The sequence below is a fragment of the Sceloporus undulatus genome, chromosome 2 (genome assembly GCF_019175285.1).
Source record: "Sceloporus undulatus isolate JIND9_A2432 ecotype Alabama chromosome 2, SceUnd_v1.1, whole genome shotgun sequence".
Taxonomy (NCBI): Eukaryota; Metazoa; Chordata; class Lepidosauria; order Squamata; family Phrynosomatidae; genus Sceloporus; species Sceloporus undulatus.
In genome coordinates, this window is record NC_056523.1 from 299,232,837 (window position 1) to 299,248,271 (window position 15,435).

A 15,435-nucleotide genomic window follows, 5' to 3' on the forward strand; every position below is an offset into this window, starting at 1 on the left:
GTCATCAGTGTACTGATAACACCCAGCCCCATATGGTATCCCAAATGGTACAGACAACCCCATTTTTTGGTGATGAGATGGGATAGATATTTTTCAGGTGCTCTCTGGCCTTATGATTCTTCCTGTTTCCCTGAAAAATAATACATGACTTGTCGGATAACACCTGCTGTTAGTGATGGGAAGTTTGGATCACTGACTGGCATTTCCAGGTAGATAAACTGCAGGGCACTTCAAAGAACAGGATCCCAGTTCTTTGTATATATGTCATCGTGATTCACAACTTCCTCTGATTCATGAATTTCTAGTACTATTGCTATACAGAAACAAACTCCCACTCATCTCTTTGATATAACATAACCACTCTTTTCTACAGGCTTTTACTTTTTCTCAGTTATTAACAGCCAGATGTGTTCAGAGAGATGATAGCAGGCTCTAAGACCCAGCAATTAGCCATAACACTCAATTCCATTTCCTATGTGTTGTTTTTCTTACTAAAGTCCTTTGGACATTGGATATACATAATCATAGTGAAGGTTGCTTCACCGAGGGTGGGGGACAAAAAAACAGAGGGGATTATTACATCCTTTTAGTGTCAATCAAGTAGTGGAGAAAAACATCACTATCTCCTTGAAACCAAGTATAATAAGGTGGGGACATGATCAAATTCTTCACAGCCACGAGTTCAGTGAGACAGATAATTGGTTTCCTTATGATTTCAAGTTCCTTGAAAGCCCAGTTTGGGTATATATAAATTGTATCCATGGATGAGATTCACAGATCTGTGTGTTGTCCCCATCCCTCATCCTTCCCAAATTGACCCAGAGTGTATGTGCATTTGACCCCACTTTAACTTCCATAGCTCCGTCCTCTGGAATCATGAGATTTGTAGTTTGGTGAGGTTCTTAGAATTCTCTGCTAGACTGCTCTAGTGACATAATTCATAGAGCCATTACAGTTAGTGGTACCAAACTATTATCTGAAGGAAGATTCTAACTATGTTTGATTGACTTTGCCTAATTATGGAGAACACTTTTCAGGAAAATTGGAATGGAGAGGCTGAAGTGTGTTCGCATCCATAGATACAATTTATGAATGCCTAAGCGTGGCTGCAGTAATTTTGCAAACAGTTCACCACATGGCAAAAATTATATCAATATATAACACAAAGTAAAAGTCATAATTGAACCACCTGGTACCTGAAACAAATCCTGTATATTTTTAAGGGGATTACTCAGAGCCACCTAATGCAGCAGATTAATAATCCTTTAACTGCTATTTTATGCCACTTTGGGCAAAGGGTCTATTTATTTCAATGTACATTTGTGGATGAACTGTGGACTCTAGTTAGCATTAATAACAATTTGCAGAAGGGATGGATAAATACTCTGGACTGGACACACTCATGCAGAAAAGAAATATATGATTCTGCACACTGGCATAAGAATGTGTCCTCCACATTCCTGTGATAGATCCATCTACTTATTCTGTAGCAGCATTCACCCTAACCATAGTCAGCAAAATAAAGCAAATGAAAGTGGATTTATCTGGAACATACTCAAGAGGCTATTTATTACCATTAGCCAGTGCAATCTGCAGCAAAATGTTAAATTTTAAAAATGTTTTCAGACTCTTTTAATTTAGTGCTTGGTATTCATCAGAGGAAGGAACTGCCAAATCCACCTCATGGCTAAGGAAACCCTATGAAATTAATAAGTCACCATAAGTCAGTAGGTGCCTTGAAAGCACACACATCACAAATGCATATGCATATGACAGCTTACTTGTTTTTAAGCTTAATGTTCTTTAATATTCTAACTTACTTGTTTTTAGCTATGTTTGGTTTTAATTTGTGTTGTAAACTGCCTTGGATCTTACGCTTCAATGTAGGATAATAAATAAATAAATAAATAAAGCAAGCAAGCAAGCACAGAGGATAATTCCATTTTAACCACTCTTAACAACCCTGTTAGGTAAGCTAGACTGAGAAATTGTAATTGGACCACAGTTGCTAGTGTGCTTCTTGACTAAGCAGAGACCATTCACAAATGTATGTCACTCTGAGCAGCTTTGCTAACCACTATACCATACTATATCGCATTGAATACCAAAGTCAGGATTCTCCATGCCATCATATTATTACTTTCTATGTATGACTGTAAAAACTTGAGAGTGAAGAAAACTGACAAGAATTTTTTTTTAAAAAAAAAACTCATTTGAAAAATGGTGCTGGAAAAGATCCCACGCTGCCAAAAAGACAGATAAATGGGTCTAAGAAAAAAGCAAGTCTGAACTCTGATCAAAAGCCAAGATGACTAAATTGAGACTTTAGTACTTTGTACATATCATGAGAAAGCATGACTTATTAGAAAAGATAATAATGCTAGGTAAAGTAGAAGGGAGTAGGAAAAGAGGAAGACTGCATTGCTGGTGGTTAGACTCAATAAAGGAAACCACAGCCCTGAGTTTGCAATACCTAAGAAAGACTCATGGTATCAAGGTGACTCTGAGGTCTCCCATTCACAGGAGACTATGGCAAAATCAGCAGGATGGCAGTTAACAACAACAATAGACACAGCACTAGTTGCACCTGATCAAGTAGACTCAGTGTACAAAAGCTTATGCTACAAATTAATTTAACTCAGTCTCAAAGATGCTACAATAGCCCATTGCATACTGATCTAGTGGCTATGTTTTTGAATTCTACCCTAGCTTTGCTGTGTAGAATTCTGCAGCATCTTCTATATAATGGATGAGGAGTATGTGACCCTCCAAATATGACTGAAGTACAACTCCCATCATTCCTCACCATTGGTTGTGAAGACTTGAGATGATGGCAGCTTCCATCCAATAACCTCCGAAGACCCACACATTCTTTTTAAGGTATATCCTGGTATGTTATATATTCTCTTTAAGGATGAATGCTTAGTTTGCCACATACAGACTTTATATATATAATAATGTATAGGAATTATGTGGTAGTTACCTACCAGATATAGAGGAAGGTGTGCTAGCTTCAGTGGTAAACAGAATGCTTTGTGCTGGTGTTGCTAGAGAAGCATTCAGTCCTTGGCAAAGGACACATCTCTCCTGCGATGGTGTCTACCAGTTACTGACATATCCTGAAAGATCACTACTAACACATCTCAGGCATCTTGGATTGTGTCAGCATTTGCTGTTGTTATGGTTGGTGGCCAATATGCATTTAGGACACCACACAGGAGAGTGTTCTGTTTATCTCACAGCAGTAATGATGGTTCAGCTTGGTTCCCCCTTTTTGAATTTTAAAGTGTTCAGTGTTCATGTTTGATCTTAAATCTTCAAACAAACAAAAAATATCCATACTGTGCCCTATAGAAACTTCATTATGCAGGAACAACTGGGGTGGGGGGGAGTTTTCTGACTCCTGGGATACTTTTATGACATCATGGATGACTCTTTCTCCTAGTCACCATATTTCCCCCCAGCCTTTCTGGCACTAGAGGCATATTAAAAACAAAAAACAAATCCTTGGATCCCAGCCATTACATTTCAACTCCCAACAAATCCAAAATCTAGTGCTGAATTATGATTCTGCCATCACTTTCTCAAGCAACAAATGTTCATAAAGAGGAACAAGAATCTTAAGTGATGTGGAACAGTGTTCATTTGGGTAAACGGATCTTCCCGGACCAGAGAGGAAGCAGTGGAGCTTTCCAAACTTTTACTGCCAGCTCAGACTGGCTTCAAACCACACCATTATCCAAAAGCTTGCAAGTCATGATGTGAAGAGTTGTCCAGTTAATGTGTCTTTATCAATCAACCCAATAGCACTCTAAAGAGAAATGTCCCATATTCTGCCTATGTGATTCCTGGCAAAGTCTAAAAAGTATGTATTATTCTATAAAACATGGACAGCCAAGGACTCATGCAGACTGGCCCAATTTGTCAGTTCTGAACTGCAGGAAGTAGAACTCATCCAATCTCTGAGATTAGGGATTTTCAGTTGTTGGTTTTTCCAATGTACCGTTTTGGTAGACATCAGGTATGAACTCAGATAGTTGCTGTTAGTGAGGAAGCTGATGTCTGGAAACACCTTAACTTCGCTAGTAGGTCCATCAGATAGGGAAAACAGTGTGACGTTCTATTTAGAGCAGGGGAAACATGTGGCCTGCAAGATGGTTTTGGACAGCAAGTCCATTATCCATCACATTTGGCTAAATGATGAGGGATTATGGGAGCTGCAGTCCAACAACATCTAGAAGGCCACACTTTGAAACCTGGGTTAGACTGCAAGTCTAGGGATGGTTAGGCCTGGGTTCAAATCCCCATTCAGCCATGAAACTCAGCAGGGACCTTTGGACCAGCCATGCTTTTTCTGTAATTACAACTTATTTTACAGAGTTCTTTTTAAAATGGGAGTGGAGAATGGTATAGAATCATGTGTTTTACTTTGACCTCCATACAGAACTGGTGGGAAATACATTTCTATAGTTTTATTTAATTGTGCAATCCGTTATACAATAGTAGAACCAGATAAGATGGATCAAGTCTGTAACAAGGTTCTTTCAAACCATGTTTACACTAAGATATTGTTAGTGGCATGGAAACTAATTTCATTTTCATCCTCTTCCTCATGAGTTATTGAAATATTTTGGTTATAAAAAAGTTGGTAACTGCAAGTTTATTTTGTTAACAAAATAAAACGAATCCAATCAAGCAACTTATTCAGCTAGTGTCAGCCAAAGACTAGAGAACTCCATTCAGAAAAAGAACACCCATCAGAAACTCACAGCCCACCATCAAACAAATTCACAATCGAATCTGGAATTGCTTGAAGGTTTAATTAGAATGATTCTAGCTATATTCAGCAGGAGAGGTGGCACTGCTGGGGAGATGAAGCATTTGCATTTCCGATCTTTAAATGCTAATCTGAAGTACTCTGCCTGATTGCATTTTCATATCTCAGAGAACCCTGGATGCTAAGTAATTATAATTATGGAAGCGACATGGCAAAAATGCATTATTGGTTCACCTCAGTGCCCTCACCCCACTCCCCCCACCCCACAGCTTTGTTTTTGACAGCTTTGTGGCTACTGTTTTCTTATAAAAAGTAGCTCTTTTGCTTCTTAGGGAAGGGCTGAAGTAGATCCTCCTAACCTGCCAAAAGAAGCCCAATATTGGCCTGAGATAGAGACATAATTAATCCAAAATTATTTTCCTCTTTCATTGTTTTAATTATGTAACTCCAGTTCCTAAACCCCTTCACCAGTTGCAGCCCCTGACTTCCATGTGAGAACACCCATCAGAAATTCACAGCCCACCTTCAAATAAATTCACAATGAAATTTGGAATTGCCATAAATCCACTCTGGGGGATAATTTGAACTTTAAATAAGATCTCCAAGGTGCTGAATTGGACAGATCCTTTTTAAATGTCAGAAGATAACTTGGAATTGATTCAGTGTAGCACAGGTAGTCACCAGCTGCCACTGCTTTTCACTACCCACTTATTTATTCCTCTCTGCTTTTCACACTACAGCCCAATCCCCATATTCTTGGAGAATCTGTTCTCATGGTTACTTTGGATAAGTGGAAACTGCAGTCAACAGTGAGTGCTTTATTTCCACCAGAGGTTGACCATAAAGTCACACTGGAGGACTTCCTTGAATCATTAATCCACAGCACGCATGCCTTCTCTGGCACATGAAGCCATTTCTGAATGTATGTGGAGAGATGGAAGGGCAGGAGGAAGAAGAAAAATAGTTGTGTGCCTGTTCCTCCTCTTCCCCCCCACCTTTTCAGGCCTTCAGCTGTCTCCAGGGAAAGTCCTGCCCCCAGAGGTCCCCCCCCGGGAAGTCCTGCCCCCAGCACCGGGTAATACGCATGTGGGAACACCTTTGAGTTTGGGCACTCCGTCTCTAAAAGGTTCTCCATCACTGTCCTAGAGAGACCTTTTCCCCTCAATGTAAGTAAATGAAGCCACCACTACCGATACCATGGATACAGAGGTTGAACTTTACATATAGTCTTGTCCATCTTTATCTCTCTCTGCTCATCAGCTTAGATGTAATAAGTTACAAGTAATGTGAGAACCATTAAGATTTTTTTTTAAAAGTAGCAATAGCAATAGCACTTATATTTCTATACCACTTCATAGTGAACTAAGTACACTCTGATTTAGAATGTGTAAGCCAATTGCCCCCAACAAGCTGGGTACTCATTTTACCAACGTTCGAAATGATGGAAGGCTGAGTCAACCTGGAGCCCTCTGGGAGCGAACTCACAATGTTGTGACTGCAGTACCAGCATTTAACCACTGCACCACCAGGGTTTAACAAAATGTATAACTAGAATCATCATCATATGTCTTTTCCCCCAGTTCATTACTCAGGCTGGCTTAAACCAGTTAAGAGAGACATAGCTTAAATATATACCAAATGCACAGGTTAAAAATATAATTAAGCTAACTATAAAATTAAAACCAGTTTAAAAAACACAACTACAGTGCACCCGTGTTAAACACCAGCACGTCTTACATGGACTCCAGCACACGCTGGAGGTCAGCACCGGAAAAAGGCTCGGCGTGTCCAGAAGTTGTAATGGCACACACGCCACCACGTGCACAGGCCCCATTATCTTGAATGGGGCTTGAGCATACATGGAATTCCCCTTATGCGGGGGCAATCTGGAACAGATCCCCACGTAAGGGAAGATCCCACTGTACTAAAAACAACAAATAAACAAAACAAAGACAGTATTGTACAATTCTGCAAAGCCCAAATGTTATAAGCAGTCAGGCTTCAAAGGCCTTCCATTTTTTTAAGCCTTCAACTGCCTATGAAAGGATAGTAAGGAGTGAGGATAGCAAGCCAAATTCTTGGAAGGGAGTTTCAGAGCCTGGGAGCAGCCAAGCAGAAAGGAGTCTCCTGTCTTCTTCCCAAATGTCCCTGCAAGGGTGGTGGGACAGAGAGAAGGCCCTCTGAAAAGGATCTCAAAACATGAGCAGGTTCATGTGGGAGAATATAGTTCTTCAGATAACCTGGCCCTGAGCTATACAGGGCTTTAAAGGTCATAAACAACACTTTGAATTGTGCACAGAAACAACCAGCAGCCAATGGAACTGTTGTAACAAGAGAGGTGTATGCTCCCTCTAGTCTGGCCAAGTTAATAATCTGAACATATGAAGTAACATATGAAGTGGGAATATTATTTTGTTGATGTAAAAATTAAGCTTTGCTTGCTAATTCTAAAAGTTACTCCTAATGAGCATTTGTAAAGACACTGAGCAGAGATTTTTTTTCCAAAAAAAGGTTTTATTCTATTTTCTTGTGAATCTCAAGGATACCTCACCTCAAAAGCAATTTAAAAAATGCTAAGAAACCTAGTGAGTTAATTCAGTGAGTTACTCCTTTAACCTTGTAATAAGTCATTAATATTGTACTGCATTACTAGACATTATGGGCCTTTTCATGCGACACAACTGTAGCACCATGATTCCACTTTAACTAATATGGCTGGATCCTGTGGAATTCTGGGGTTTGTAGTTTGGTGTGAGGCACTAGAGCTCTCTGGCTAAGAATTGTAAATAACCTTGCCTAAACTGCAAATCCCAAGATTCCATAAGATATTACCATGGCAGTTAAAGTGGAATCATAGTCCTATAACAATATACATAATGAGCAACAGGAATTCTGTGTGTGTGTTTGTGTGTGTATGTTTTAAAGTAATGTCCCAAGTCTGGTGCTTGCATTCTGACACATCCGTTTCTGTGACTTTTGTTCCTCTATTGCCCCTTGAAGTAGTAGACTCTACCCCAGCTTCAGAGCGGGATATGGAGTTGAGTCTGCCATGGTCGCCTTAGTCGATGATCTCCATCTGAGCATTAACCGGGGAAGTGTGACCTTGTTGGTGCTCTTGGACATCTCAGCAGCTTTCGATACCATTGACCATGGTATCCTTCTAGAACGCTTAAGGGAGTTGGGTATCGGAGGCACTGCGCTCCAGTGGTTCTGTTCCTACCTCTTGGGCAGATTCCAGATGTTGCAGTTGGGGGACATTTGCTCCTCTAAGAGGGAACTGACATATGGCGTCCCTCAAGGAGCTATTTTGTCCCCCATGCTATTTAACATTTAGATGAAACCACTGGGAGAGATCATCCGGAGACACGGGGCGCGGTGTTATCAGTACGCTGATGACACCCAAATATGTTTCTCTGTGTCTCCGACTGATGCAGTGACTAAGGATGGCGTCTCTCCTTTCAATGCCTGCATGGAGTTGGTAATGGGCTGGATGAGGGAAAACAAACTCAGACTGAATCCAGAGAAAACGGAAGTACTCGTGATAGGTTCCCCAGGCCCGGGGAAGGAAATTTTTCCACCTGTCCTGGACGGGGTCACACTTCCCCTGAAGGACGAAGTTCGCAGTTTAGGAGTACTTCTGGACTCGTTGCTGCAGTTGACATCTCAAGTAGATGCAATGGCCAGAAGTGCTTGCTATCAACTTCGATTGATATGCCAACTGCGACCCTACCTGGGCCAAAGGGACCTTGAAACAGTGGTACATGTTCTGGTAACGTCTCGCCTAGATTTCTGTAATGTGCTCTACCTGGGGCTACCCTTGTATCAAGTCCGGAAGCTTCAGTTAGTACAAAATATGGCAGCCAGATTGGTCACCAGTGCATCTAGGTTTGACCACATAACACCTAAGCTGAAAGCTCTTCACTGGCTGCCTATTTGCGTCCGGGCACAATACAAGGTGTTGGTTATTACCTATAAAGCCCTACATGGCTTGGGCCCGAGTTACTTGAGGGACCGCATCTCCCCGTACAATCCGCCCCGCACACTTAGAGCATCTGGTAAAAACTTATTGGAAACACCATCTTCCAAATATGTTTCCTCATCCCAAAAGGCCTTTACAATAATGGCCCCGAGGTTGTGGAATAGTCTTCCTGACGAGCTCCATCTCACGACCCCTTGGAAGCATTTTAAAAGAGACTTAAAACCGTACTCTTTCATCAAGCTTCCCCCCCCCCACCCGAGGAGTGAAGACCAATATGCCTGTTTGGCAGTGATATTCTGCCTTGCCCCTGGATGTTTGATGGATTGATATTATTGTTGTAATATCTTCTTTGTATTTTATAAGATTATTGTATGTACTTGGTTTTACTAGCCTGTAACCCCGCTTCAATCCATCAGGAGAGGCGGGAAAACATAAATAAAATTTTATTATTATTATTATCCATTTTTCCTTGCACTGCCTTATACCTGGATTGCATGTCCCTTAAAATGTTGCCATGTCTACGTATCAGTATCTCCCTTGTCATTTTTGTCTGTCTTCTTCAGCTGTCTCCCCCTTTCTGGAAAGGCTTTGGATCATCGCTTAGTTCTCAAATGTTACTGTTATTTAGCCAAAATATATGATACCCAAGTAATCGCCTAGGCTTTTTCTCCTTAGCCATATTTCCATAACTATTTCTGCTATTCTTTTCTTGTGTTTAGTTAGACTGTAAGCTTCTTGAGGCTGGAATCTGTCATACCTGTTGTGTGTGTGTGTGTGTGTTTTGGGTAAAGAACTAGGTACCTAGGTGGTGATGAAAATGAGGGTCTCCAAAGAAATGAAAACCCAGAGTACATACAAAGAATATGTGAAATAAAGCATTTGTTTTGTTTTAATTTTGTCTGTGCAGCCTAATTCTGTCCATGCTCACTCATGCCCAGCTGAATTCAACAGGATTTATTCCCTAACAATATTGTACGATCTATAAAATTGCAGGCATACAATCCAATCCAATGCATGGTTACTCAGCAGGAAGAGCAACTAAGTTCACAGACTTTGTTCCTAAGTAAGCGTGCAGAGCATTTCTGCCTTTGTTTTCTTGGCAGATGAAGCACCTATAAGAAATCCAGTAGCAAAACTGATCTCCAACTTTAATTCCAATAGAAATTATAACTCACAATGTCAGCTGTAAAGACCTTGTGATTAGTGCTGAATTTCTCATGCCAAGATAATATTCATATTTCCATGATTCATTTACAGTTAAACTAAGGAAAATTACAGTACAGTTAATGTCTACTGAGAAATAAGTCTCATGATATTCAGTGAGTTTTATTCCTAGGTAAGGTCCAGTACATACGGGCCTTTTAGGCCCCCTTGTCACATACTAGGGGTTGGCTGAGGGCAGAGTGCCCAGACTCCCCACAACCCTCGCATGTGACGAGGGTGTAACAATGGCAGCGCCCTGTATACAGCACGCAGCATGTACATAATGAGTGTGCTAGTGGTGCACTTGTTACACCGCCATCATGGCTTCAAAAGAACCCACTTTTTGTGGGTTTGGTGGCTGAGGCTTCCCTCCGGAGGAAAACCAGGCGCCAGCAGTCTGCCCTTTTTGGATTGCAGACCATGTAAATTATTATGACTTGATCAACCATAGGAGTTATCTTTAGGCTACAAAAAAGCAACATCCTTACACATTTGAAAGATGTACTTTGTTCCTCTAGTGTGGAGAACATAGATGTTCACAGAGAGACATTTCCATTAGGGTTGGTCTCAGTTTTTATGAGTCACACATGAATGTTTGTTCCAGAAAAGCAACATCTCCTTAATAAGGAAACAACTATTTCTGTCTTCTTATTTAAATTCATCATATATTTTCCCCCACTCCCTCAAGGTGATGTACCTGGTGGTGAAAGACTTATTAGAGATGTTGACTGCATCTGCACTGCAGAAATAATCCAGTTTGACACCATTTTAAGTGCCATGGCTCAATGCTATGGAATTCTGGGAATTGTGGGTGGTTGAGGCACCAGAGCAGAGCCCTGGAGTCCAATTGGATTGTTTCTGCAATGCAGATGTAGCTGTTGTTTGTGAAACTTGCACTATGATTTAGCTTCAGGCAAAAAAAATTGAGGCTTCATGGGCTTCCACAAGTCCCCTTAAGGCAAGAATAGGTCTCAACATGAAAAGATCCCTCAGTAGAAGACCCAGCATGAACAGGGTGACCAGATGTCCTAACTGCAAAGGACAAGGCACCACAAAATGTAGGACATTCAAGGAAAACATACAAAATAAAAGCTAAGCAAGCTAATGTAAATATAAATTCATGCTTTTTAGTCATGCTCAAAATGGAAGACATTATGGAATTCCTCCTGGACAGAAGGTTGAAATTTAGGGCATGTCCTGGAAAAGGAGGATGTCTGGCCACCCTGAGCATGATGGCTGCAGTTCAACACTTTCCATTGAAAATCCCTTTAACCACAACGGGAAACCACGTCTTCAGGAATGCATCCACTACACTCCTGAGCATCTTCACTCGGAAATAAAGATGCGAGAGCCCTGAACAAATGTGTTCAGGATTTCAGCCTTAAGACTGGGAGGTTCACAGACACTAACTTATACAAATAAATAAATATTCAGATGCAAATGGAAATCATGAAAGCCCATTTTCACACAGGGTCCAAATGTTAAGCAATGATGGTATATATCTCCAGGGTTGCATCTGTTGTTGTTGTTGTTGTTGTTGTTGTTGTTGTGTACCTTCAAGTTGTTTCTGACTTACGGAAACCGGAAGAGGAACCCATCCTGGAGTTTTATTGGCAACAGTGGTTCAGAGGAAGTTTGTCATTCCCTTCCCCTGAGGCTAACAGCATGTGACTTGCCCAAGGTCACCCACTGGGTTTCACTGCTGAGCAGAGAATTGAATCATCTCCAGAGTCATAATCCAACCCTCAAACCACTACACCATGCTGGCACTCAGGGGTGCATCTACATTGTAGAAATAATACAGCTTTAAGTGCTGTACATTCTATGGAATCCCAGGATTTGTAGTTTTCCAAGGTTTTCCAAGGTGCCAGTATCATGTAGTGGTTTGAGCATTGGATTGAGACTCTGGAATCAAGGGTTCAATTCCCAGATCAGCAATAAAACATACTGGGTGGCCTTCGGCAAGTCACACACTCTCAGCCTCAAGAGAAGGCAAACCCCTTCTGAACAAATCTTGCCATGGAACCATCATGATAGGTTTCCCTGAGGGTTGCCATAGGTCAGAAAGGATTTGAAGGTACCCAACTGCAAAATCAACAACGACAGATGCACCTCTCGAGACATATAGCATCATTGCTTAGCATTCAGGCCCTGGATGAAAATGGACTTCCATGAATGCCATTTGCACCTGAATATTTATTTATTTATCTTAGTGTCCATGAGCCACAAGTCACCACAAGTCAGAAAGGACTTGAAGATACACAACAGAACAACAACAACAAACCACATTTAGATCCTTTAAAGGGTGGATTAACCCACAAATGTGGATTCAACCCTGACATGAAATCCATCATTCCCCAGTGCCTAAGGTTCACCATAAATTGGAAAGTACTTGAAGGCACACAACAACAACCACAACAAGGTCTTTCATCTTCTCTGCCCAAGAGTGCTGGTGCCTCACCAAACTATGCGTCCCAGGATTCTGCAGGATGGAGCCAGTGCCATTGAAGCAGGGTCAAACTGCCTTATTTCTACAGTGCAGACGCACTCTAGAAGTCATACTCAGAAGAATTAGGGAGCTGGATATATCTAGCCTGGAGAAGAGGTGATATGATTTTTGTTGCTAACTCCAAATCCATCTTGACTCATGAGACATCTCCAAGACTCCCTGTCCTCCATTGCTCTGCTCAGGTCCTGCAAATTCATATCTGTGACCTCCCTAACAGAGTCCATCCAGCTAGCATGTGGCCTTCCTTTCTTTCTACTTCCATCCACTTTTCCTAGTATTATTGTTTTTTCCAGTGAGTCCTCCCTTCCCATGATGTGCTTGAAGTACAACAGCCTCAGTTTGCTCATCTTGGCTGCCAGGGAGATTTCTGGCTTGGTCTGCCCTAGGACCCATTTGTTTGTGGTTTTGGCCATTCATGGGATCCTCTGAGGAGGGGCTAGGTGGTGATATGATAACCTTGTCAATGGTGTCACTAAGGGGGTGCGGGCTGCAACAGATGACACACTGGGCGTGTGACACCACTGCTGCTCCAACACCTGTGTTTGGGCAGAAACATTGTGACATTTGCCTGTATCTCTTTAAAATGCTTTGAGAGATGGTGGGAGTGAGGTTAAGCTCAGTGGGAGAAGAAAAGACCCCCCCCCTTGATTTTTTTTAAAATTCAAATTTCAAATTTCATAAATTTTAAAGATTTTTTTTAAAAAAATCTTTACAAACATTACATTTTTACCCAATCTTCACTATGTAGATGTAAATACATTTAGGTTATGCATGTGGTATTTTAATTTGAAGGAATAATTTTAATTTTGCTAGTTGTTTATAACACAACTATTAACATGACATTCAGTGGTATATATGGGAATTATGATTTACGAATACAAAAAAGCATTCCCAAAGATTCTATATAGTGTGAAATGTGAGGGAGTCAATGGCGGGGTATGTGTGTGTTGGATGCCATGAATTACCACACCGGGTGACACCAACCGTAGGGACGGCACTGATATATAGGATGGGGAACACCTGGCTGAAGGAGACTATGTGTGAAAGAGATCCAGGAGTCCGTAGACCACAAGTTGAACATGAGTCAACAGTGTGATGTGGCAGCTAAAAAGGCCAATGCAATAGGCTGCATCACTAGAAGTATTGTGTCTAGATCAAGGGAAGTAATAGTACCACTGTATTCTTCTTTGGTAAGGCCCTACCTGGAATATTGTGTCCAGTTCTGGGCAACACAATTCAAAAAGGACTTTGAGAAACTGGAGCCATGTGTCCAAAGGGGGGCGACTAAAATGGTGAAGGGTCTGGAAACCATGCCCTATGAGGAAAGACTTAGGGAGCTGGGTATGTTTAGCCTGGAGAAAAGAAGGTTAAGAGGTGATATGATAGCCCTGTTTAAATACTTGAAGGAATGTCATATTGAGGAGGGAGCAAGTTTGTTTTCTGCTGCTCCAGAGAACAGGATACAGAACAATGAATGCAAGTTACAGGAAAAGAGATTCCAGCTCAACATTAGGAAGAACTTCCTGACAGTAAGGGCTGTTCGACAGTGGAACAAACTCCCTCGGAGTGTAGTGGAGTCTCCTTCCTGGGAGGTCTTTAAGCAGAGGCTGGATGGCCATCTGTCAGGGATGCTTTGATTGAGAATTCCTGCATGGCAGAATGGGGTTGGACTGGATGGCTCTTGAGGTCTCTTCCAACTTTAGGATTTTATAAGAGGAAACGCCTGTTGTAGTTGAAAGAAAAGGCGTTTGTCGCCATCGCCTCTGACTCTCCCAGAGCCAAGGGACACTTCGTTTTAATCCTTGCCCACCCAAAGGAACATAATGGGAAAAAGAGATCAAACTGAGAGGAAAGGAAGGAAAGGCAGAATGGATAAATACTATTAGCGGAAGCTTCTTCCTCCTCTTCCCTCCACCTTTTTAGACCAAACCTCGACCCTCTCTGCCTGGCTGGAGGAAGAGATGCTCTAAGGCTGCATCCAGACTGGAGAAATAACCTGGTTTGGCCCCGCTTTAATTTGTTGTCTGGCTCAAGGCTATGGAATTCTGGGAGTTGAAGTCTGTTGTGGGGTTCAAAGCGGAGCAGTCCATAACAAACTCCAGCTCCCAGAATTCCATAGGAAAGAGCGGGGCCAAACCGGGTTATTTCTTAAGTCTGGATGCAGCCTAAAGGGTCTCGGGGGGGGGGGGAGCATCCGCACTGTAAGAATCACGCAGTTTGAGCCATAGAGAGCTAGGTTCGAATCCCGCGGAAACCCACTGGGAGTGTGACCTTGGGCGAGTCACAATCTCTCAGCCTCAGAGGATGGCAAAGGGCAAAAAAAACCCTTCTGAACCAGTGTTGCCAAAAGTATTGGCAATAGGGTGGCTATAAGTCTCGAAGGCTTCTAGCCTCGCCTGGGCGTCCCCCACCTGCACCGGGGCTTCGTGCCTCATGGTCGGCCTCCTCTTCCTCCTCCGCTCAGGGGCCGCGAATGTCAGCCACCGCCAGCCTCGCTCGCTCGCCCTCCAGCAATCGCCGCCGCACCTCCGCTCCGCTGCTCGCCTCAGCTCCCACTCCGCCCCATCAGCACTGGAGCTGTCCACTTGCCCCGCCCCGCCCCGCCCCTTCACGCCTTTTCCCTCCTCCCTCGCAGTGGTTTCTGGGACGGGTAGTACGACATGGCTCGGTCTCTGTGCTGAGAAAGGAAGCCGCGACCCTCTGGAACTACAACTCCCATGAGCCTTCACTCCATCCTCTAAGGAGGAGCTGAACAGGTGTGAAGCTAAGGGGCGGAGTGAGGGAGGGGTGAGAGAGAAAGAATGAAAGCCCCTCTCGTTCTCTCTCCTCCCTTAGCTCCACCCCTCTAGCCCCACCCCTTTGCCCCACTCCTTTAGCTCCACCCCTCTAGCTCCACCCTTTTAGCTCCACCCCCTTTGCCTCACTCCTTTAGCTCCATCCCTTTGCCCCACCTCTCTAGCTCCACCC

The 15,435-nt window shown here is 42.6% G+C and overlaps 1 protein-coding gene across 2 annotated transcripts in view; it reads right to left on the reverse strand.

Moving 5' to 3' along the window:
• Positions 1–14,986, reverse strand: part of RAB3C (RAB3C, member RAS oncogene family) — a 164,728-nt gene extending 149,742 nt beyond the window's left edge. The window contains exon 1 of one of the 2 annotated variants that reach the window (XM_042447373.1): positions 14,880–14,986. In XM_042447373.1, coding sequence (XP_042303307.1) covers positions 14,880–14,903 — 24 coding nt within the window. In that variant the 5' untranslated portion in view covers positions 14,904–14,986. Of the gene's footprint in view, positions 1–2,987; positions 3,010–14,879 lie in introns of those variants that run through there. The other variant, XM_042447375.1, reaches the window with a different exon arrangement.
• Between the last annotated feature and the right edge of the window lie 449 nt (positions 14,987–15,435).